A 23,247-nucleotide genomic window follows, 5' to 3' on the forward strand; every position below is an offset into this window, starting at 1 on the left:
GACGGAGGGGGATTAAGAAGGGAGAAAGATCACAAGAGTAGCGTAACGAACAGAGGAAGGAGACAGAAGGAGCAGGGCAACGCAGATTGCTCCCCCATCGAGCGATACAAGCGGGAAGGGACGACATGTGCCCTTTCTTTACGGGCAGGTCTTGGGTCTTGGCATGCTCAGACGGGCGAACCATACAAAGCGCAAGTCCTGACTCCTTGGTAAGGGCTCCCTCCCCTCCCTCTCTGGCAGCGCTACGTTCAGAGCGTAGTGTCAGTGTCGCTCTGCCCGCCAAAAGTGTCCGTACCTTTGCTTTACCACCAAAAATGGCAGTAATTTCGAGACCAGCACGACCCCAGCAACCGTCTGGGCAGATCAGGCACGGCCGAGCAGGGAACAATGAACGTTGTTGACATCCACGACACTCGTGGACACCCCGTCCCTCTCCCCAGGGGGCGCTAGCGCAAGACGGGTGCTGATTCATCTACCCGCCCGCCAATGACAGACCGCGCTTTAGTCCTCAGTTGCCCTGAATGGTGCCGTTGCCACCCCCTGGCTGAAGCTGCTCCAGGACTCCAGCTCCACCGACGTTGCTTTTTCGAATTTTAGCTTTTGGAGGGGTGGGAGGGGGAGACCCGCAACCTGCAGCCCGCAGCTAAATTGCGCCGCTGTCGAGTCTTTGACGAGAAGAGCAAGGCCGAGACCACCTCATTTCCCTGCTATCCGCTTTTTTCCTGTTGCCATGCAGTCAATCGTCATCCCCCGTCCTCGCTTCGGAGGGAAAGAGAAAAAAATGACGATTGATGATGATGGAATCTGTGGGCTGACAGGCGGTTTGGTGCAAGGCTACGTGTGCACCGACATGTCGCAAATCACCAATCGACCGGGTCCCCAGCGCTTCTCCAGGTTTCTCCAGAATTTGCGACCACAACCGAGCGAACGGCATCGACGAGGGTCAAGATTTACCGTGCTCTGCCGTGCCTCACTAATCGACCATAGCAGAACACCAAAGCCAGAAGGCCCTGCCCTGTCGACGGCCTTCATGACGAACGGTGCGTCTGGGCCATGGCCGTCCCCAACGTGCTGATTGGCCTTCGTCCCATCCGTTTCAATGCGCCTGCCGCCGTCCACCATCGTCTCTTCGACGTATCGCGGACCAGCACATCACACCTACCACCGCGCAAAACATGTGGTCGACAGGACAGGCCCAGGTTCATACTCGCAAAACAAAGTTTCTGCTCCTCGACGCGCAGGAGTTTTGGCTCCGTCGATATAGGACGAATACGCAAGCTCACCAGCATCCTTCACCGCTACGCGATCACGACAAACTCTACGACATGTGAGACGTTTTGCGGTAGGGACTGTGACTATATTTGGTTTGGTTTTTATCGCGCATACTAACATTTACCTCCATCAACATGAGTACCTAGAGAGGGGCTGGGGCCGGTGAGGAACCTCCAATGTGAAAGACGCAAAACAAGGTTGCCAGCCCACGTGGGCATGGAAAGAACGGCAAGATTTCGACGGCAATCCGTCCACGATGATCGTACGATCTCTGACCTAGAACAGTTTGTGCTCCAGCGTCATCTCGGACTCGGGCTCGAGACCGACGCAGGCACGGAAGATATTGGTCAGCGCGGCGCGCTGCTTGCCGAGCGCGTTGACGACGGGCGTACCGGGCGGCGTCATCGGCGCCTTGAGCATGTAGCTCAGGATGCTAAGCACGCTGTGGAAGCCCTTGAAGTCCTTGGTCGCGGCACCGTCCGACGAGACGGCCTTCCACTGGATGCGCGTCATCATCTCCGCGACGAGCACGAGGTCGATGATGAGCGGCGACGCCAGCAGCGAATCCTCGCACACGTTGAAGAGCGAGATGGTCTGGTGCCCGCCCATGAAGATCTCGGCGTAGTACTCGTCGAGCGCGCGCTTGTTGTCGCCCACCGCCGGCATGTACTTGATCACCACCGTGTGGTCCGGGTGCTCGCCCTCCTTGTACAGCACCGTGTTGGCCTCCACCATGTCGTCGACCACGTTGGACTTGGAGATCTCCTTGGACCGGAACTGCTTGTGCGAGCTGAGGTTCTTCCCGTCGTTGTTGCCGAGGTGGTTATAGCTTGCGATGGACGTCAGCTTGATGCCCGCGTTGATGAGGAAGTCGACCAGCGCCGACTTCATCTTGGTCTGCCCCGACTTGAAGTCGTCGCCGCCGATGAAGGCCCCGTGCTTCTCGGCCAGCTCGATGGCGCCGGGGACGAAGGTGTTTTGCGGGGAGCCGTTGATGAAGGGCACGCCCTCGAGCGTGCAGGCAACGGAGAAGACGGTGGACGGGGACACCTCCTCGTGGCCCTCCTCAATGGCCTTGAGCAGGTTGTCGGCGGTGTCGTTGACGCCCGGGATGATGTCGGCGTAGCGCTCGGTGTTGGCGGTCCACTGCACAATAACCTTGTCAAGGCCGTTGGCCTCCTTGAAGTTGCTTCGCCATGTTAGTCATATATCCTTCACTGACTCTCACAGCACACTCACCGGATATCCTTGCGGATCTGCTCAACATGAGCCATGCAGGCCTTCGTCCCGGGGAGCACATTGTCGGCCCGGTCCTCCTGGTTGGCGGCGATGAAGTCGGGGTAGTAAATGCTCGGCAGCGGGACCATCTCCCCCATCTCCTTCTTGACCTGCGCCTTGAGCGTCGGCTCCAGCACCTGCGCCCGGTCCATCGCCGCGGCCAGGTTCATCCCGCTAATGTCCCACCCGCCGATGGCGAGGTCGTTCGGGTGCACCATCGGCAGCAGGTCGTGGAACGGAATATTCACGTCCTTGGCCGTCGCGGCGTCCGTGCCCAGCTTGACGGTCGAACCCATGATCACGGAGCCGTAGTAATTGGCGGCGCGGGCGCCCTCGCGCGTGTCCCAGGTCAAACCGCGGCGGTTGGCGAGGATGCCGGCGGTGACGGTCGTGCCGTTGTTGCCGCCCCACCCGACGAGCATCATGCCGACGCGGGGGACCTTGCGCTCCGTCTTGAACTCGTAGAGCGTCTCGGTCGGGGTGGCGACGTACTTGCCATTGGCGTCCTGCGAGACCTTGGTGGTGCGGTAGGTGTACTTTGACAGGATCTCTGTGTCGTTGTAGACGACGTTGGGGGAGTTTACGGTGAAGAGCTCGCGGGCGTGGCCACCGGCGGCGGCTCCGTTGCCGGTGGGGGGAAGGGGTCCGTCTCCGTGCGCGGAGCCCGCGTCTACCTCTGCATGGGGAGCCATGTTTTGTCAGAGCCCGAGGTAGAATTGGGGGGTTTGGGTGTTGGGTTTTCAAAGGTTCAGGCAGATAGGTTGGTTTGGCTTGGTTAGCTAGAGGCCTTTAGAGATCAAAGGCCGAGTCCGCTGAACCCCCCGGGGCGGCAGAGCAGCGGGCTCCTGCGTACGGATGATGGACCCTGGTGTATGTCGTTAGCTCTGGTGTCTCGAGTGAATTCATCGTGAAGAAGAAAGACTCACGAGTTGAGGAGGTTGGAAAACGTCTTGACGACGTGGGCGATCGCGACCCGTAAGCGCGATCAGATGGTTTGGTTAGGTTTGTTAGTTGGAGGTAGGTTGTGAGATTGCGGTGTCCTTTTTCTGCTGTCTGTAGGAGACTGTTAATATTCAGGATGAAGAAGAAGAAGAAGAGAAGAGGTGAGATGCGAAGCGGGCGTGGACGGGGTTGAGAGGCGTTCAAATAGTGTCACTTCGGGACGTCGGGGGCTCGGCTGGGTGCAGGAAAGCCGCGCGTGTCGGTGGAACTGGGGGCGGAGAGACAATGGATGGAGTGCGGAGCGTGGGGGAGGGATAACGCAGAGTAAGCTAAGCTAAGCTAACGATTACACGTCCTGCAGCTCTGGGTAGGTACACTGTACACACAGACAAAACGCTGCAAGCTGTCAAGCGGTGTGAGGCGGCGCGCCGGTTGTGATGACGATGTGGAGCCCTATTTCTTCTGCAGCGCCGCTAGAGGGGGGTGCTTGGCTTCTAGATAACGCGGACGGGCGGGCTTGGCGGGGTGGTTGTTTGGACGGAAGATGACCGGAGGGCATAATAAGTGTACTTCTGCGGGATTACGAGGGAAAGGCTCTATGCGAGACGGTGGTTCTAATCACGGCATTGGAGCGGGAAGAAGGAACGTGGATTGTTGTTGTTTACGCGTACCTGGCGGCGGACAGTGCAGCGTGGGAAGTTCAACTTACACACGGCAGAGGATGCTTTGAGTTTTGGTGACTTCGGGATTGAGATTGGATTGTAGGGAAGAGAGCAAGTTGGACGGGGATGAATGTGATCTCGTGCTCGACGCTCTGTTGAAGAAGCTATGAAGTTGCACAGATGGAAGACATCATTCAGTGTATGATCTGTTCTTTTTGGATTTTTTTTGGTGGTTGCGATTAATCCGACGACGGGATGAACTGCATGGTTTTCACATGTTCGTGGAAGCTGATAGCTGTCTCTTATCTCCAAGCCACACCACACCCGAAAAGTGAACCCCCCGCATGACAGGCCCGGGCCCGTGTCTGCAATAGGACGAATGCTTTCATTCTTTTCCTTTTTTTCCCCCAGCAAGTCCTAATAACACAACTTTCGATATGCATTGAGAATTTTCAGGAGGATCCATATGAGGGCAGCATAACTTGCCCCAACAGAATCCTTTCTCTCCAGGTAGTCCGCCTGGGGGACAGCTGGTCTCGTGTCACACACACAGCGGAATGGCGGGGCCCTTTCGTTTCCTCCTCCCCCAAAAAGCAGGGGGAAAAGACGTTGGGGGCCGCCTGGCCGACATAGGAAGGAGGGGCTACCTTACCCAGGGCGGCCCACTGGACCGCCTGATTGGATTCCGTCCCCCGGCGACCTCGGAGGCGCGGATTGCGGGTTGTTCGGCTGGATGTGGGGCATGCGGGAACCTCGCTTCAGGCGGTGGTCTCTGGTGAGCACCTTGACGGCTGAAATGAGGCATCTTCATGGTTGTCCGCCTCTGTCCTGCACGGGACATCCTCCATCTCTTGAGAATGTAGTCCATGATTCCAAGAAAAGCAGATAGACCAGAAATGGAAACATTGTACATAATCCTCTCGAAAACCGAACGCCCAGCCTTCCATCTCCTTGGCATCCCAAGAAACCGCCCATAACACCCTCCATCTCGGCTGTCCCTTCCGCCAGGCTGTTCCTGCACCTCGTCCCCTGTCCCTCGCGAATGGCTCCCTGGGGGGCCAGCGCACCATGCAATGCAGGCACGAAAAACAACCCCCCCACTATTTTCTTCAACCACACAAATCATCGCCGTGACGAACAACGCCGCAACCCGGAGAACCTGTAAGTGCATTTTTTGCGCGTATTCTTCCCCCGACCTACCGCTCGCGCTGCGTTGATCCGTGAGAGCGACATATCTAGTGTCTTGGGAGGGCGTTTGCTTCTTCCTTCCCGTGCTTGACCGCTAGTTTTTCACGTTCGATGATCTTCTTCATTGTATGACCTTCTCGTAGATCATGCACAAGTTGCGAGGAAATGATATGACTAGACTGGTGATGAAGAATAAGCCGCGGCAATCTCGGGGGTTTCGCACGTAGACCGATTAGCACTTGGCATCCGGTCTGTCCTGTCTAACTCCGGTCCTCCCAGCACTCTCCCTGCACCCCCAACTCCGCCGGGTCGGAGTGTCGGGCCCTCTTGCCCGGCCGCTTTGGGTCCGGAGAACGACAAATGCGCCGAGGGAACTTTGTTCAAGCCGCACCGAGTACCGCCTCCCAGCCGCTCTTCATCCGCCCAAGTTCTGGCCGGTCTAATCTGAGTCGCGGGTTCCTGAAATTTCTTGTGGCGTGCGGGAGGACCCGTTGGCTTGCTGCCGGACGCATGTGGCATCTGCAAAATGTCTTCCGGACCATTGAAGTGAAAGAAAGTCAAGCAATGATTTACTGCAAGTGCAGTCCCCAATTCCACAACCTCATCCTCATCACCCATCACCGCACATCCCCAAATCTCCAAGCAAGCCACACTCCTCCGCCGACAAAACAGCATCTCCGGCCACAACAACCCCCGGGCAAAACGCAGCGTCTCCCGGAACCAGAACATTCGGAAGCCAAGAGCCCAGCTCCCTCGTCGCAGATACGGGATGACGAAAAGAAAATGAGGCGGAAAACGTGCGTACGTGCAATACGGGCGTGCGTGTGTGCTGCTAGACCCCTATCTCCGCGGAAACTCTGTCCGTTGTCCCGTACACACCACCACGAACAACTTCCAGCCCAACACCATCAAACTCAAAACCATTCACCGTGGTGTTTCCCAAAATGCCATGCTATGCTACCCGCCGCACACCACACCACACCACACCCTTCCATCAGCACTCGCAGCATCTCCGGGAATCGCGTCAAACGTCACCCTTTCTGACTCCCACTCGTGACACGATGTGGAAAGACTTCAGATGACGCGGAATCTTGGGGCGAGGGGACACCGAGAATTCTCCCGTTCTGCACCAAACTCACCCTTTGCGCCTTTTCCCGCCTCGCTCGCGATGTTAGTTTACATACTTCCTAGCCCCATCAAAATGCAAGCATGGATTTCTGTAACCTCACCGAGGATGCAGCCGCGTACGCGAGGTGGTAAATCTCAGAAAGAATATCCCGAATGGATCTACACATTACTACCCACCAAAACCCCCGAGGAGGAGGGGTGGTCCCCCCTTGTCTGCGGCTGCCGTCCAAGTCGTAGCATGTCGGCGGGCCTTGACGTTTCACGCCAAGGCCAGGGTTACCCCCCCACACCTACAACCCTCTCTCTTCCAAAAGAAGACGTCAGTCAAGTCCCAACTCCCCCCAAGTGCCAGGATGTCTGTGTAAGGCAAGAGAATGCCTGAGAACAGCCCAATAAGTTAAGTCCAATTATCATATCACTCATCACAAGCATTCGCCAAGGAAAAGCCAAGTTTTTTCAAGAACCATCAAGCATCGTTATTTTGTTCATCAACACTTCTAAGGTAAGGGTAGCAGGGATTATACACAAAAATCTGAAAAAAGAAGTCTCCCCCCAAGTACTATCCACAGGATATCACTGAGTGACGTTTGAAAGAAAATGATACAATCTTGAGAGAGAGAGAAATGAGAAAGTCAAATCCTCCTTGTGCTGTATCCCTCCCGCCGGCTGTTCTTCATCCCCGCCCATATCGCAGATATGGCACTGAGAAAAGAAGACCGACGGAAAAACGAAGGCAATTTGTTGTTGTTTGTGTTCCTAGCTCCTTGTGGTGACTACCGTTTCCCGATGCCCATGCAGACTAAGATCAGCATATTTAGGCCTGGAAAGAGCGGGCGGCGCGGCGCTTGGCGAGGTTGTACTCAACGGCGCGCTTGCGGGCAGTGGCGGACTGGGTGAAGGCGACGGAGCCACCGAAGGGACCGGCGAGCGCGGCGTTGCGCAGGCGGGCGACGCAAACGTTGCTGGCGCCGCCGACGTTGGCGTCACAGGTCATGCCCGCGGGCATCTTGATAGCGACGGGGAAGTCCATGGTGGAGGCGCCGGACAGGCCGCCGATGCCGATACCCGGGACGTTCTGGGTGACCTCGGCGGTCTTGAAGGCGGAGGGGTCGGTGCCGCCCGAGGTGCCGTCGACGTCAGCCTTGAGGGGGCCAGCGCCGTCCTGGTTGACCTGGTGGAATGTCATCTTGAGGGTGCCGTCGTCGGCGGTGGTGGGCATGCCCGCCTGGGCGGCCATGCCGGTGGCGGCCTTGACGGCGGTCTCGGCGGTGCCCTTGGGGGTCTTGGTGCCCTTGCCGGCCTGGCGGGCGACGAGAGAGCGGCGGGCCATGTTGGCCTCGTGGATCTCGCGGGCCTTCTTGACGGCGGTGGTGTTGCCGGCAGCGCCGTTCATGAACTGACCAACCATGGTGGCGGCGTCGACGGGGCCGCCGCCCTGGGTGCGGCCTAGGGCGGAAGCGCGGTCGGTGCCCATCTCGCGGTCGCGGATGATGGAGGTGTCGGCCTCGGAGCCGCAGCGGGGAGATGCGCAGTCACGAGGAGTGCCGTCGATCACTGTGTTTATGTGAGATTGAGATATCAGAGATAGAAACGAGCGAGTGACTTACAAGAGAGACCGGGCAGGTTGACACCGTTGGCACCCTGAACACTGTCGATGACACCGTGGGCAAAGACGTTGGTGGCAGCGAAAGCCGCGAGGAGGATGGTGGAGGCGTACTTCATCTTGGCGGTTGGGAAGATTGGTGAAAGTTGAGTCTTGAATAAGAGGCTGATTATTATTGATGCAATAGACTGTCAAGGAGCTCCGGGCTCTTGTGGAAAAGAAAGGCAGATGAAGAGAAAAGGCTGAAGTGTTGATGAGATGCTGATGAGAGGCAAGTAAGATCGAGAAGGTTTGGCCGGATATGCGTGTGATTCTTATACAAGTTCTCGACAGACTGGATGACAGGTCTTGGACCGTCTTGGAAGACAGTTGATGGGGCTTGGCAAACACGGGCCTCAGTTCCCAAGGGCCAGGGATTCCTCGATGGCCGCGCTTCCAGCGAGTGAGTGTGAGGCATGTTGGCGCTGGCTTCTCTCACGAAAAGATCAGTCGAGGCATTGATCTGACGACTGGACGACACGGGCTGTGTTCTCGCTCGAAGACGAGGTTTCTGAAGATGCGATTGGCTTGGAAACCCGTTTCGAGGGGCCCTGCGGGTCCTGAGGAGCGATGACCAGGAGGGACGAGAAACGCCACTGGGAAGAGGTGAGCAAGTGGTCCCGCGCAGGCTGGTTTACTCGGCAAAGACGGCCAGGACAGGTTCATGCATGACGAGCTGTTGGCGATCTGGCTTCCGATAGGTAGATCTCTGAAAATCACGGTTGTGGGGGAGCTACGACGGCTTCCACGCTTCTCAGGAGTAAGGCTAAACGCCTTCTCCACGGCTGGTTTGGGGCTCGGCGTCGATGAGGGTGACGAGGTTGCTGGACAAGGTTTAGCGGCGGGAGCGTTCCTGGGAACAACAAGGGCAATCCCATCTCTTCAGGTGAAAAGATTTGAGAACGACGCTAGGATGGTGTCGATCCTAAAACGTGAGGCGTGTGAGGTTGCTGGTCCAGCGCCAGCGAGCTCGGGCCAAGCTGCGTGCGCTGACTGATTTCTTCTGGTGAGGTTGAGACGGGGCAAAACATCGCGGATTTGAGCAGCGTCTCCGTTCGTGACCAGGAAGCTCCGGTCAGGTAAGTGGGCGTCGCCCCTGGATGCTCCATTCGCGAGTACGGGAGAGCGGCGACGCCATGCCCCCTTTGGTAAAGGCCCCGTCTCGCTCGACACAGTTCGACTCACCACGGCCGGGCCTGCGTAAGAGGCCGAGGAGATATCTGGTGGAAGTCGAGAGAGCCCCAACGAGCAACGAGCTTATCGGGGGCTCCGCCCATCGTTTCGGTTTTCGGAAAGAAAACGGGAAAGGCTTGAATTGTGGTTCTCTTCCCCATAACAATACGGGGCCGGATGGGTGGTTAGACCTTCATCATGAAGCCTCGCTCTCGTGGATTCGTGATGAAGACCCAAGGACGCAAAACTTCCGAACCCATCGTCGGAGGCGCCAATGACGGTGACATTGCCAGCCGGCCGCTGACATGACTTGGCAGGAACAGCAAGGCGGGATGAAAGCTCGGCAATCGCATGCCGTCTCGACTCGGGTTGTGACAAGCCTTGGGCCAGCAGTTGACAGTGCTTGGCAGAAACTCTCTACAACGAACTCGGATGTCGGAGGAATTCCATGTTTCGTCAGCACGCGCACGGTTGTTTCCCTCCTCCCTACCTTGCCAGTGCTTGCCCTCACTCTCTTGCGGGTTTCCCTGACCTCACGGTTTAGCCGACGAAGAAACCCGCGACCTGAGGTGAAGGTGGAGGTGGAGGCGCGGATTGAGGGAGGAGGGGGCAGATCTGCCGGGCATCCCACGCGGTTGGAAGCAAGCATAACCAAATCCGGCTGACGTCGATCGTCGTCCATGCTTGCTCTGAGGGCTGTGCAGGCCTGCATTGCTGCCCTCCGACACACAGGTGAAAAAATCTGCACCCTCGATGGGGTCGCATTCTGAGTTGTTTAGTTTGGTGACACCTCGCAACCCGCCTGGTCGTAGCGTCTCTGAGCTTGTTGTCTCATGAATTGTCATAATCCGCATGTCGTCGTCGTCGCCGTACTACGTTGTCAACGGCTTCACGCCCCACAGCCCAACCAGCTCCTCCTTCCCGATGACATAACAAGCCTGCCTCGGTCTCGGTGAGATGAGCCGGACCATCTTTGTGCGAGGCTGAACAGCTTTGCGGCGTAACAGAACCACCGCGTTAATGCGAGAACGAGTGACCGCCCGACGCCGTCGTCAACGGCAGCCTCGGATTGGGCTTTGCCATCTGTTCCTGGTCTCGACGACGAGCCTGGCCAGTGCGTGACTCGAACTGTGATGCGCGCTAGAAGATTTCGACGCAAGCCATTTGGACCTAGAGGCTCGAAATGTCGCACGTGGATCGAATAACCTTGATCCAGCGCAATAGATGGGCACAAGGTATCGGCCCCTGCGGCGTGGAACATAGACTTAAACGGCACAAGTCGAGATCAGGCTCGCACATTGTCGTTGCACGGCAGTAGCGCGACAGTTTAGAGACACTATAGATACCGTCCTCTAGGTTGCCTCTCGTGGTGGATCTTGTTCTCATGGGAAATGAGATGATGGTGCAGGTTCAGCTGTTGTCTTGTCTAGCGTACGGAGTACGAGGAGAATCCGAGGTTTAGCTCGTAAGGTTGCAGCATCTTGCTTCGTCCGAAGGCGACGACCCAAGCTGATGCTGCGCCTCTCTCTTTGCGAGAATGAGACGGATAGGACCTCAACGTGGTCACCAGATGACGAGCATACACTTGAAGACGTTTTGCCTTTGCGACGAGCATATGACGTACAGCGCGCGTGCGCTTGGTTCTTCGTATGATGATCCCGTTAAGATTGTCATTAGGCGCGATAATTGTCATTCAGCATTGTGCTGCTGGTCCAGACGTCCCTGTGTTGAAGGGCTATATGTCGACGGCATTATTGGTGCGTGCGTTCGTAACTTGGGACGCAAGCTGAGAGAGAAGGTGCAGCCCAATAAATGCCAAACGGATGTCTTGACTCTTGCCGCCCAGGACAGAGTTCCTGTCACTTTCAAAGCCAGCCGCGAAGTGGTTGCGGGAACTGACTTCTGGCGTTGAGTATGACGGGTGACAGAAAGCGTCTGAAGCACGGGTGACTACCATTTAGCTGGGACTAGGCCTTAGTTGTGCTGCGCTTGGTGTCTGCTGTGTGCTTCGTTGCTCAAGGTTGGACTGGGACTTGATAAGAGTCGAGACATGTTCATCTCGTCTGTCGCGTTCACGACGGTGAGGTCACACTCCAACATGTACGTGATGTTGAGGTGAGGGTTGGAAAATGGTCATTGCCAGAGAGGGCAGGATGAAGGAAATGGATCGTCCTGCATCGCTACAGCTGCAGCGCAGGCGGGGCAATCAAGCGACCCCCAGGCATCGGGCCAATGAGACCCCGCAGCGCCTCCCTCCCCTGCCACACCTTGTTTTCGTCCCCTGAGCGGCCCTGCGACTAGCCACGTTAGCGCACCTCGGGACCTGCTTTGAGACCCTTCAGCGGCCTTGGACCTGATGACCGCCACCACGCGTGGACGTCTTCGACAGCGTCATTCGTCGACTCTGCCGTTTCACTTGCCGGTGGTGGCGGCCAACACAGCACCGCGGGGTCCATCGTCTTCAAGCAAGCATAAGTGTGGCGTCCATACGGCAGTAAACCCATGCTGCCGCTCTTCGACCCAAAATCCGAGCCTACAATAACCAGCAAGAAGTCGATTAGGAGGGCCAGCGGATGATGGCCATTCATGCCCCCTTTTAATGGCCTACTGGGAACAACATGTCCTCGGACAACCCCCCCATCCTGCTCCTTTGCATCCCAGAGGCCTCCTCGCCCGTTCCCGCTGGATTCTTCCTACATGCGCGAACAAGTGGCTCTGCATCTCACATCTTGAGTAACTGGATACATGTGGCAAGACACCCGTCTTGACAGGCATCTCATGTCCGCAACCAGTGCAACTCCCCGTCTGGCCCCAACCGATCAAGAAGCTCGGGAATATGCCGTGACCCAATCACAGGACCACGAGCCGTCACTTCAACGGCACCCAGACCGCAAACACAACGGTCTTGGGTGTCATCGCTCACATGTCGAGCAGTTACATCCAGAGGGATCACTCCGGCCCTCGACCAGCCAGAGTCTTCTCATGGCCCGGCCGAGTGGCCACCAACATCCCCGCGAAGGCGCTGACACTGGCCTGTTTGGCCGTCTGATTCGCCAGCTCGTCCGAGATGTCACTTTAAGCTATCGCCAAACCCCCATTCAGCTGGGCTGCCGGTGTTTACATACGAACTAGATCTATGTTTATATAGCCGCCGCCTCTGTCGTGTTGAGATGCTCCACGTCGTGTCTATACCTCTTCCTGCTCTAATATTAATATCTTTATCGCCATGCGCGCCGCTCTTTTCTTGCCCGTTGTTGCGGGCCTTGCCGCCGCCGCCTGCAATAGCAACGATGCACTCTGCGGGAAGAAGTACTCGGAGGTGACCTTTGTCGGTTCTCACAACAGCCCATTTGTAGGCATCGGGCCCGCAGACAACCAGCTGGTCTCGCCAACGGCACAGCTTGACTTGGGTGTCCGCTTCCTGCAAGCCCAGACGCAGAATAAGGATGGCGGCATTCAGATGTGTCATACCGATTGCCTCATTCTGGACGCCGGGTCGTTGTCTGATTACTTGACCTCAATCACCAAGTGGATGAACGCCCACCCGGACGAGGTCGTGACTCTGCTTCTGACCAACATCGACGCGATCCCCGTGCAACAGTTCGACGACGTGTTCAAGAGTACGGGCCTCGACAAATATGTGCTCCGGCCCGAGGGGAAGGTGGCCGAGTGGCCCACGCTTCAAAAACTCATTGACGATGGGACGAGGTTGGTCGTCTTCATGGGTACGGCAGACCTGCATCTAGGATAATTGGGAGACCGAGAAACTGACGAGAGCAGACTACCACGCCGACACGAGCAAGGTGGACTACATCCTCGACGAGTTCCAGTATTTCTGGGAGACGCCGTACGGCGAGACGGACTCGAACTTCCCGCGGTGTAACATTGATCGGCCAGAGGGCGTCGACCCGAACGGGCGCATGTACCTCGTCAACCACGTCCTGAACATTGACATCTTTGGCGTCAAGATCCCCGACCTGGCCAACGCGGGAAAGACGAACTCGTTTGACTCGATCGACAAGCAGGTCAACCTCTGCAGAGGCATGTGGGGGAAGACACCGAATGTGATTCTGGTAAGTTGGACATCCTCTCTTGGACACCGAGTTGGCTGGCAGCCATCGTCGGATCATCGAAATTACCGTTGCTGACTGGGGCTGAAATAAGCTTGACTGGATCAATGTCGGCGACGCGGTGAAGGCGCAGACTACGTATAACGCCTAGAAGGAATCCGCCCTTCTATGCATGGAATGCAGCCAACTCACGCCAGCGGCAGTTGGAACATGATGTCGCAAAAATAGTAGCAAGAGTTCCGGGGAAGTGAAGCAGGCATCCGTCAGCTGGCCATGGTAAACAGGGCGGGCAGGGCGAGTGTGTTTGCTGCAAACCGCGCCGCAGAGGCTTCGTGTTTCCAGCGATTAAATCGCGCGGGAAGGGTGAGAGGTGGGCGTTCGCTCTGGCAAGGCGAACGAGATCACGTTTGTGCAGGGCGAGTTGTGAGGGGAGAGACGAGGGAGAGAGAAGGAGGGGTCGCATCCGAGTGGCTTTTTGGAGGTGAGAGCGAAGCCACGCTCGGTGTCCCGATTCGGGCAAGGAGCTTCGGGCGACGGCCAAAGGGCTGGCGGGCTACCGTTCTCATCCATTTTCGGCCACCGGTCATTAGATACCACTTTTCGCAGCCTGATTTTTGGCTGCTGCTGTCAACTTTCACTTTTGCATCTGCCTTGCTCCCCGATCTGAAATCACCTTGTCGCGTGTCTTTGATTCATGAGATAAATACCAAGCCATGGCTTCATTTCATGAGTGCCGGCTCGTTTGAGTTCCGACTTATACGACCTGATAGATTTCGTTCTCCTCATCGTTACCATTTACACGCAATCTTCTGCCTGGAATGAGCATCTGCTTCCACCGCCATGGAGAGAAACGGAGCATGGCTAGCTGACGGCGAATACCTCAACTTCGTCAGGTCGCTCTCTTTCTCCGACCCGCGGCTCAGACAGCGGGACCCCAAGGCCACCACCCAGCGCATCGCCTTCACCGACCACAACGTCAAAGTCGTCAAGCTGAGCCTGCACAACGGCAAGTTCACCAGGAAAGCAGAGTTTGACGAGCCGGCCCTGCTCGAGGCGCACCTTCTCAACACGGCCTCGCAGCGCGGCCGCCAGAACATCTACATCGTCGAGGGGCTCGGCCCGGGCTTTGCCAGCGTTCTGGGAAACCACTTCTCGCTCCATCCGTCCTTCTTCGTGGAGCACGAGCGTGTTGTCGTGCACAACTTGAACTGGATGGGCGAGAGCGATGGCGTGCAGTTGCCGTCTGTCATCCAGAGTCGGGGACACCTGGAAATGAAGTACTATGAGGTTGTGACTTTCGATAGGAAACCTACGAGCTTCCGATGGGTTTGCGCGGCTACTGGAAGACACATTGGTGTTTCCAGAGACTTCAGATGGGATAACTCCCCTGATGAGATTGACAACTACCTAGACGTGGGTGTTGTACGGAGGAAGTGCGGCGTTTGGTCTTGGAGGACCGAAGGCGGCGGCTGGGACTGTAAGTCTGCAAACCACCATGCTCATACACCCTCGCTAATACACACAAGGCCTCGTCCTCTGCGACCCGCCCGTCAAAAGCGTCAGGACAGGCGACCAGTACAGCGTCGAGCACGACGTCAAGACCTGGCCCTACCAAGGCGGCTACCTCGACTTCGTCCCAGAAGAAGAACAGATCCGCGTCGCCCGGGAAGGCTTCTACCGCGGCCCGCCGCGCATCTCCATGCTCGAGGACCTCTCCTTCTACCTCGAGACGCACTCGCGCCTCGTCGACATTGCAGAACCAGAATCCGTTGCCATCTTCGTCAAGAAGATCGTCGCCTCCCATTTCCTCAAGCAGACGGAGCACCTGCGCGCCACGCTCTCAGCCGTCCAGCGCGGGCTAACCCGCAAGCAGGACCTCGCCCGGATGCCCATGGAGAAGGTTGAGGCGTTGTGGAGCGATATGCAGGGCTGGGAGCGGCGCACGGGGGAGTACCTCGAGGACCTGGAGGGCATCATGCTCCAGCTCGGCATCCCGCTGTCGCACCCGGCGGGGGCTCCGGTCGCCCCAGTATCGCCGTCGCCGCCCCGCGGCGCTGTGTCGGCGGCGAGCATCGCGTGGCAGGACTGCGCGGCCGATTTCCAGTTCCTGTACCTCCGGTTCCGGGAGCTGCGGCACCGCACTGAGACGCTGAACGCCGCGGTCACGGGGCTGGCGAGCATCACGGGCAACCGACAGGCGTACAAGGAGCAGCAGCGCAGTATCAGCGAGGCGAAGCGGGTCAAGGCCATCACGCTGCTTGGGCTGGTGTTCATACCGCTGGCGTTCACGACATCACTATTTGGGATGGAGTCGCCATATAAGCCGGGAGACGACCTGTTTTGGGTGTACTTTGTGACATCTATTCCTTTGATTGTCGTCATCTTGCTGGCCTACTATGTCTTGGATCTCGGGTATAATGACGAAGGAAGAGCATGGTCGCTAGAAAACTTAGCTGTGAGGTTGGATAGATTGAGACGGCAGGAAAACAAGTTAATAGAAGGGTTCAAGGAAGGTAGAGCGTGAATAGGGAATTTAGAGAAACCTACGTACCCACCCCTCTTGCACTTCAACTTGGAAGAGAACATGAATTAGCCAAAGCATTTAGCCAGCTTCATATCCAGACCGTAGATGTACATGCAGTCAGTCAGTCTTATGCCATTCCTCAACTTACAGATCTGAGAAGTTGAAAGTGAACACAAAGGAGAAAAAAAGGAAAATACAATGGGCGGCCACCGGAGATATGTAGAGAGAGCCACCTAAACTCGAACCCACAAGCTGTGCCGAAACCAGGTATACAATCCACCACTAGGCTATCTTGCGACGGTGGTCGCACCCATTGTTGCGGAAACTGGCAGGTGAGTTGGCTATGATAGAAGCGATCCTCCAGCGGCAGGTGAGGTGAACCCTTCCATTGGGCATGTGCGGGTGAAGTGCAATCCCGTGGTTGCTCAAGAGGTCGGTCGAGCTGAGCTTTTAGACATCTTACTGTTTTCCCTTTCATCTCCATGTAAAGCTGATCATTTCTCCTCGAGTTTTAACAGTGGATAGCTAGAAAGCTGCCGTTTCTGATAGTATTATAGAAGTATCTCAAGCAAAAATACTTCAATGTCCCTTCAGCTCCTGATCAATGCCGTGTGTAAGTGTCGTCATTTGTGCTGGAGCTCGAGCCCAGCCGATAAGAGCTCCAAAGTGGGTCTACCACCATCACAGCGCTCCTTATCGGCGTGTTTAGTGGCGCCGCGCTCGCGATAAGCTTCCGTCCCGCAATCGACACCAACACGTCGCGCGTCCCACCGACGCGTATCAGAGCTCTTCCGTCTTAATTGACGGCCTGCTCCACCACCCACCACACAACTCTACCACAACACTCGTCTTTGACTCGGTTATCGGTACCTTTTCAAAAGCACATTAGCCAAACTTTGCTTCATTCTTTTCATGTTTTGATACCCATAACCATACATTCTACCTTAATCACAACCCGCAATGGCTTCAGAACAGCCCGCGGCGCGCTCACCCAGCGCGAGCCCGGCCCCAGAGTCGCTCCAGGCGCGGATCGCCGCCCGTCTGGCCGCCATTGACACCGACTCCGAAGACGACGAGCCCCAGACCTCCAGCCGCAAGAGCAAGGCTTCCCCAAAGACCACACAGATGAACAGCGACTCAGAAGAAGAGGTCGTCAGACGACCGAGAGGTCGCCTCGCTGCCCAGATGGCCGGCGGTGAGAGATCAGACTCGGAAGAGCCCGAAAGCTTTCTCGACCGCATCCAGAAGCGACTCCAAGCAGCGGACGAGGCAAATGATGATAAGGAGGACGACACAGTCATGGGAGAGGCCGAAGACGAAGACGACACCCCGGTTGCCCCCCGCCGGCTGCAGAGAAAGTCGGAGAGAGAATCCACACCAAAGGCTCAAAGCCCGGCGCGTTCTCCTACACCTGGTCTCTTCGTGTCTCCCGAGAAACAGACCCCAAGCAAGCCCGCAAACGACACAGCAGCCAACGACTCCGATTCCGACGCGTCGCTTCCTGCCCTGAAGAGCTCAAGGTTCCAAGCCCTCGTTGAGCGCAAGCGAGCTGAAAGACTGGCCCGCGAAGCCGAGGAGGAGAAGAAGAAGGCCGAGCGGATCGAACGCCAGAAGGCCATGAACGCCAACCTCTTTGACGACGAAGACAACGTATCTGATATCACCGACGATGAAGGCGGCAGGACGCTGAGCCAGGCGGCACGGCCGGCGAGAAAGGCTGGCAAGAAGGCCATTGAGGAGATGAACCGTGAGACGCAGCGCATGGCCCGTAACATGCAGCTCGCTCACGAGGCAAAGACACGGAAGAAGTTCACCAAGGCGGACTTTTTGGAACGATTCAACTTCAGAACCGCGGAAGCCAAGTCCGACCCCAAGACGACTAGCTCGAGCAGGCCGACAACGCCCGTCTCCGCGCACCAGACCGACGCTGAGATGAAGGACACTGAGACGCCGCCCAGTTCACCCCCTGTTGCCAAGGTGCCTTCGCCTACCAAGGAAGCTACTACGGTGGCCCAGCCTGTGGTCATCCCCGGCGACGAGGAGGAACTGCCTTCACTGGACGATGTGTTTGAATCCTCGAAGAAGCTCGACAAGGGCAAGGGCAAAGCTGTGGCTTCTCCAAGCCCCAAGAAGTCTGCAGTCAAGGGGGTTAAGCCCAAACGTCAGGTTCGCATCAAGCTTCCTTCTATTGCAGCGCATAATGCTGTGATTGACTTGGACGACGACCTTGAGATCACCGGCCTGAAGAAGGGCAAGCTCGACGCCGTTTTCGACAGCATTCCGGAGAAGAAGTCTAGAGAAGCCAGCTCACTACACGCTCTGCGTCGTCTCGCTCAGGTTGGCTCGCCCGAAAGAGCGAGGAAGAGTCGTGCCGAGAAGAAGGGCATCACCGCCGCCGAGATGCACTTCAACCTTCAGCTGCGCGCTCGCGAGCAAGCCAAGCTGGAGCGTGAGAGGCGCCTCCAGGAACTGAAGGCCAGAGGTATCACTGTGCAAACTGCAGAGGAGCGTGAGAAGGAGATGCAAGAAGTCGAGGACATTGTCTCCAGAGCCAGGAGGGAGGCTGAGGAGATCATGGCGCGTGAGAGAGAAGCAGCCAAGGAAGAGAAGAGGGAAAAGAGGAAGAATGGCGAGCTCGATCCCTTCGACGATAGTGACGACGAAGAGTATGAGGGCTCCGAGGAGGAGGTCGACGACGAGGCCGAGATTGAGCTCTCTGGTTCCGAAGACGAGGAAGAGGGTGTTGCTGATGAAGAAGAGGGCAATGCTTTGGTCGACAACGAAGCCGGCGACAGCGGATCTGAGCACTCGGATGCTGAGGCCGACGTCACCGAGCAAGTCGACCTGGATGACTCTGAGGATGACTTGGATCTGCCCACGAAGAATGTTCGCCGATCCAAGAAGACTCAAATTGTTTCTGACGACGAGGACGACAACGAGACGGTGCAGGCTACACCAAGACCCAAGACGGCCACTCAACGGTCACCTGTGGCGCCAAACACCAAGTCGCCCGCAGTGCCTACTTCCGTCCTGCGATCTGCAAAGAAGACGTTCATTCCCGGACTTCCCGTTACTGGAGCCGCCGGCCTCGGCCTGACCCAGATCTTCGCTGGCACTATGGACGACAGCCAGACAGCTCTCGGAACCATTCCCTCGCAGTCACCTATGCCAGACTTTGATACCCTTCCAGACTCAAACCTCATCAGCAACACCCAGCCGGACAGTATGATTCTCGACAGCCAGGGCGGCGACACCCAACGAGCTGAGACGCAGCCCGAGTCTGCGGAAGGTGTCCACCTCCACTTCAGCCAGTCTCAGGTGCACGGTCTTGACAGCCTGCTTCGCGACGAGGAGCCGTCCACCCAGATCTCCATTGAAGCAACCCAGGACGCCGGCCTGCAAGACTACACGCCCCTGAGGTCGCGCTTCGTCGAACCACCCGCGTCCACCGTTGAGACCATGATGCTGGACGGCGACGCAGAGCCCGACGCCGTCCTCGAGTCCCCTCTTGTCCGCAGAGGCAGACTCCGTCGCAAGATCGACGTCGCCGCTGCTCCTGTGGAAGACGAGGAAGAGGAGACCCAACGAGCCCCGACCCCCGACGTCGACGAGTTCGGCTTCAACACGTCCGCCTTCGGTATCATGAAGGACGCCGTCAAGAAGCAGGAGAAGCTCAAGAAGGCTCAAGAGTACAACCGCAAGAAGAGCAAGGCGAAGGAGATGGTCGAGGAGCAGGCCGATGAATCCGAGGACGAGTACGCTGGTCTCGGCGGTGCGGATGGCGAAGACAGCGACGACGACTCCGATGCCGCCTCCGTCAAGGAGATGATTGACGACCAGAGCAACATGAACGCCGACGACGAGCGCAAACTCGCCGCCCTTCATGCGTAAGTCATGCCCATGCCAACTCCCCAGACATTTACTGACACAACTCTAGGGAACGCGAGCGCGCCACGGACGAAAAAATGGTGGACAAGCTCTTCCACGACATCACAACCGGCATGCTCCGCCGCAAACGCGGCGCGGACTACGACCTCTCCGACTCGGACGACGGCGGCGAGGCTCGCCGCCGCATGAAGCGCCGCCAGTTCCAAAAGATGCAGCAGGCCCTCTTCGCCGACGAGCGCATCAAGAAGATTGCTGAGAAGCCCGGCAACCAGGCCTTCCTCCGCACCATCGAGGATCGCGGCTCCGACGACGAGATGGACTTTCTCGACTTCGCCCCCGCGGAGCCCATGCAGACGGAAGACGACGACTCGCAGTCTCAGACGCAACAAGACCAAACCACCGTCCCGGACAGCCAGCCTACCACCGCGCGACAGCCGCTCGGCGGTGGCGCTTTGCCAAACAGGCCGCCCGCGAACATGCGCAGGACAAAGGACGGCAAGAAGCCCTCCAACATTGGCGAGATCCGCGAGTCCGTGTCGAGCCTGCTGGAGGACCTCAACGCGGAAGTCATCCCCGCCACGGACCCGGCCTCGGACAGCGACGACGACAACGAGCGCCCCGGCACCTCGCGAAGCAACAAGGAAAACGACGACGGCGTCCCCGCGACGGCTAACCCCCGCCGCAGCCACAACCTCACCCGCGCCGCCGTCGTCGACCGCATCTCCCTCAAACGCCAATCCTCCTCCACAATGTCCACCACCTTCTCCAAGCTCGCCTTCGCCATGCCGTCCGCCTCCTCCACCGGCGGCAGCGGCTCTGGCAGCTTCAAGGTCCCTGCGCTCCTCCGCCGCGCGACGACCAACTCCTCCTTCAAGTCGAGCTCCTCCGCCTCGGCCTCGGGGGGCGTGCCCTTCTCCGCGTCCGGCGGCGGCACGAGCGGCTTCGGCGACGACGGCAAGATCAAGAAGAACGCGAGCAAGCGGTCCGGCGTCAGCGCGCTCGCGCGCGAGACGGAGCGCCGCGCGGCGGTGCTGGAGAATGAGAAGAGGAGGGAGGCGAGAAAGTGGAAGGGCGCGGAGCAGAGAGTCAAGGCTGTTGGCGGCTTGTTTGGTGGTGGAAAGTTCGAGTGAGGATGTGTGGGATTTGGATATGGGCAAAAATTGACACGTCTTGATGAAATCAACATGGAAGGGGATTATGGACTTTGGAGTTCTAAGGTTGGGTAATCATCATTGTTGGCGTTTGGGATAGGAAAGGGGGATGGCATTGATTGAAGTTTATTGCATCTTTTGAATGATTGGTCACAAATATGAATACTTCACTGTGAACACTCAAATGCTCCTCTTGACACTTGATTCCTACTGCCCGTCTCATCTCGCCCCTCCTCGCACCACTCCGAAACTCATAGTCGTCTATTTCTTCTTCTGGCCAGCGACGACGGTAATCTCCTTGGGCAACTCCGCCACGTACGGCAAAAACTCGGGCTCGCCGGGGATGTACTTGCGCAGCACCTCGGGTACCTCGAAGCCGTCGGGAGTCTGGTAGTTCTCCATGATGCAGCAGAGGGTGCGCTCGGTGGCGCAGAGCGTGGCGTTGAGGGCGTGGACGTACTCCTTGCGTCCGCCGCCGGGGGCCTCCTTGGCCTTCTTGACACCGTAGCGGACCTCGAGCTCGCGGGTCTGGTAGTCGGTGCAGTTGGAGCAGGAGACGAGCTCCTTGTACTCCTGCTGGAAGGGGAACCAGGCCTCGAGGTCGTACTTCTTGGCGGCGGCGTTGTTCCTGTTTCTCCCATGAGCATGCTGGACTGAATGGAAATGCGTGTGTGAGGGGGGCGGTGTGACTTACAGGGCGCCAGAGACGATGGAAACGACGCGGTAGGGCAGTCCGAGGGACTTGTAGAACTCCTCGGAGTTGGCAATCATCTCGTCAAAGTGCTTCCAGCTGTCCTCGGGCTTGCAAAAGACGAACTGCTCGATCTTCTCAAACTGGTGGATACGGAACAGACCCCAGGCCTCCTTACCGCTGTGATATTCAGGTCTCGTCAGCCAAGACACTTCCTCGCTATGAACGCATTCTTAGAATGTAGGACGTACTGCTTGCCGGCCTCCTTACGGAAGCACGTGCTGTAACCGGCGTACTTGATGGGCAGCTGGCTGGCCTGAATCCACTCCTCGCTGTGCAGGGCAGAGAGGGGCTGCTCGGAGGTGGCGATGAGGTACTTCTCCTCGCCATCGCCGGTGACCTTGTACAGCTCCTCGTCGAACTGCTCAAGCTGGGCAGTCTTGGCCATCTCCTCGCGCTTCATCATGAAGGGGGGCTGGTTGGGCGTGTAGCCCCTGTTGAAGAGGAATGCGATACCGTACTGGATCAGAGCCTGGTTCCTGTTCCAATTGTCAGCCCATGCCCCAGCGAGTCATTTCCCCGGCGTCCTCTTCCGCGTACAGCAACAGACCGTAGCCGGTCAAGCAGTAACCTCTGTGTCCGACAAGCTTGACGGCCCTCTCGGAGTCGTAGCCGGCCAGACGCGTGACGACCTGGTGGTGGGAAAGGGTCTCCTCCGTCTTGGCGCCCAGTCCGGCCTCGGGCTTCCACTCGCGTTCGGTGACGTTGTTGTCCTCGTTGTCGCTAACGGGGACAGACTCGTGGACGTAGTTGCCGATGCTCTTCGCCTTGGCGTTGAGCACCTTGAGCTTCGCCACGGCCTCGTCCTCCTTCTCCTTCTTCTGCTTCTGCAGGTCCTCCTTCTTCTTGAGCAGGTCGTCGGCGTTCTCCTTGTTCTTCTTCTTCATGCCAATCTCCTTTTGCGTCGCGTTGATGTCGCTGCCGATCTGGGTGGCGGCGTACTGGGTCTTGCGGTGGTCTGTTTCGATGGGCGCCTAAAGTCAGCCTCTCCCATTCGTGCCCTGGAAGTGTTTTCGTGGTTGCGCGCGCACGCGATAGGGTGTGTAGGGGGGGCTCGTACCTTCCCACAGGGCAATGACCTCGTCGACGGCCTCGATCGGGGCATGGCGACGGCGCTGGGACTCGCGGATCTTCTCCGGGTCGCCGCCGCGCTCCTTGATGAAATCTTGGAGATCGAGCATGATGTGTGGTTTTCGGTGGGGTTGCGAGGGGAAATCGGAGGGGGCTGCGACAGAAATCGGGCGATTAATACGGCGCTCCGACTACACGATGACTCGAACTTGCTCGACGCGTACTCACTATTTCCTTAGGACGGCGCGACGGAGTGGAAGTGGCTTCGGCGTGGTGACTCAAGAAAGTTGGGCAGATTCGTGGTCGTAGGTAAATTGTCGTTGCTGTGGTGGGGTCATTTGGCGGGGGCGGGTCTGGGCGGTCAAAGGCAAGGGTCTCACACCATTAGCAGCCTCTCCTCTGCACAGTCATGGCAGGTGTTACTCAACTCCAAGAGCGGCAGGTCATTCGTCCCCCTTTTCTGCCACTCACTTTGGCATTGCAATTGCAATAAGCTGCATGGGAAAT

General features: G+C 57.6%; 6 protein-coding genes across 6 annotated transcripts; 3 read left to right on the forward strand and 3 right to left on the reverse strand.

The window, feature by feature from the left end:
- Positions 1 to 1,548: 1,548 nt before the first annotated feature.
- On the reverse strand, positions 1,549 to 3,242 carry INO1 (Myo-inositol-1-phosphate synthase; the record flags this gene model as incomplete). The annotated part of the gene is made up of 2 exons (XM_053182672.1): positions 1,549 to 2,461; positions 2,512 to 3,242. The coding sequence occupies 2 exons, from the start codon at positions 3,240 to 3,242 to the stop codon at positions 1,549 to 1,551; spliced, it is 1,644 nt and encodes a 547-aa protein (XP_053033395.1).
- Positions 3,243 to 7,284: 4,042 nt separating this feature from the next.
- On the reverse strand, positions 7,285 to 8,192 carry COL26b_009959 (uncharacterized protein; the record flags this gene model as incomplete). Its single annotated transcript, XM_053182673.1, has 2 exons — positions 7,285 to 8,024; positions 8,078 to 8,192. The coding sequence occupies 2 exons, from the start codon at positions 8,190 to 8,192 to the stop codon at positions 7,285 to 7,287; spliced, it is 855 nt and encodes a 284-aa protein (XP_053033396.1).
- A 4,319-nt stretch (positions 8,193 to 12,511) lies between these two features.
- Positions 12,512 to 13,506, forward strand: COL26b_009960 (uncharacterized protein; the record flags this gene model as incomplete). The annotated part of the gene is made up of 3 exons (XM_053182674.1): positions 12,512 to 13,010; positions 13,066 to 13,358; positions 13,450 to 13,506. The coding sequence occupies 3 exons, from the start codon at positions 12,512 to 12,514 to the stop codon at positions 13,504 to 13,506; spliced, it is 849 nt and encodes a 282-aa protein (XP_053033397.1).
- A 689-nt stretch (positions 13,507 to 14,195) lies between these two features.
- On the forward strand, positions 14,196 to 15,879 carry COL26b_009961 (uncharacterized protein; the record flags this gene model as incomplete). The annotated part of the gene is made up of 2 exons (XM_053182675.1): positions 14,196 to 14,832; positions 14,882 to 15,879. The coding sequence occupies 2 exons, from the start codon at positions 14,196 to 14,198 to the stop codon at positions 15,877 to 15,879; spliced, it is 1,635 nt and encodes a 544-aa protein (XP_053033398.1).
- A 960-nt stretch (positions 15,880 to 16,839) lies between these two features.
- On the forward strand, positions 16,840 to 20,897 carry COL26b_009962 (uncharacterized protein; the record flags this gene model as incomplete). Its single annotated transcript, XM_053182676.1, has 2 exons — positions 16,840 to 19,766; positions 19,817 to 20,897. 2 exons carry the CDS (start codon positions 16,840 to 16,842, stop codon positions 20,895 to 20,897), a joined length of 4,008 nt encoding a protein of 1,335 aa, XP_053033399.1.
- Positions 20,898 to 21,179: 282 nt separating this feature from the next.
- COL26b_009963 (uncharacterized protein) lies at positions 21,180 to 22,850 on the reverse strand (the record flags this gene model as incomplete). Its single annotated transcript, XM_053182677.1, has 5 exons — positions 21,180 to 21,546; positions 21,613 to 21,789; positions 21,861 to 22,148; positions 22,210 to 22,627; positions 22,730 to 22,850. 5 exons carry the CDS (start codon positions 22,848 to 22,850, stop codon positions 21,180 to 21,182), a joined length of 1,371 nt encoding a protein of 456 aa, XP_053033400.1.
- Positions 22,851 to 23,247: the final 397 nt, after the last annotated feature.

The sequence above is a fragment of the Colletotrichum chrysophilum genome (genome assembly GCF_026319265.1).
Source record: "Colletotrichum chrysophilum strain AFK26 chromosome Unknown scaffold_101, whole genome shotgun sequence".
Lineage (NCBI taxonomy): Eukaryota > Fungi > Ascomycota > Sordariomycetes > Glomerellales > Glomerellaceae > Colletotrichum > Colletotrichum chrysophilum.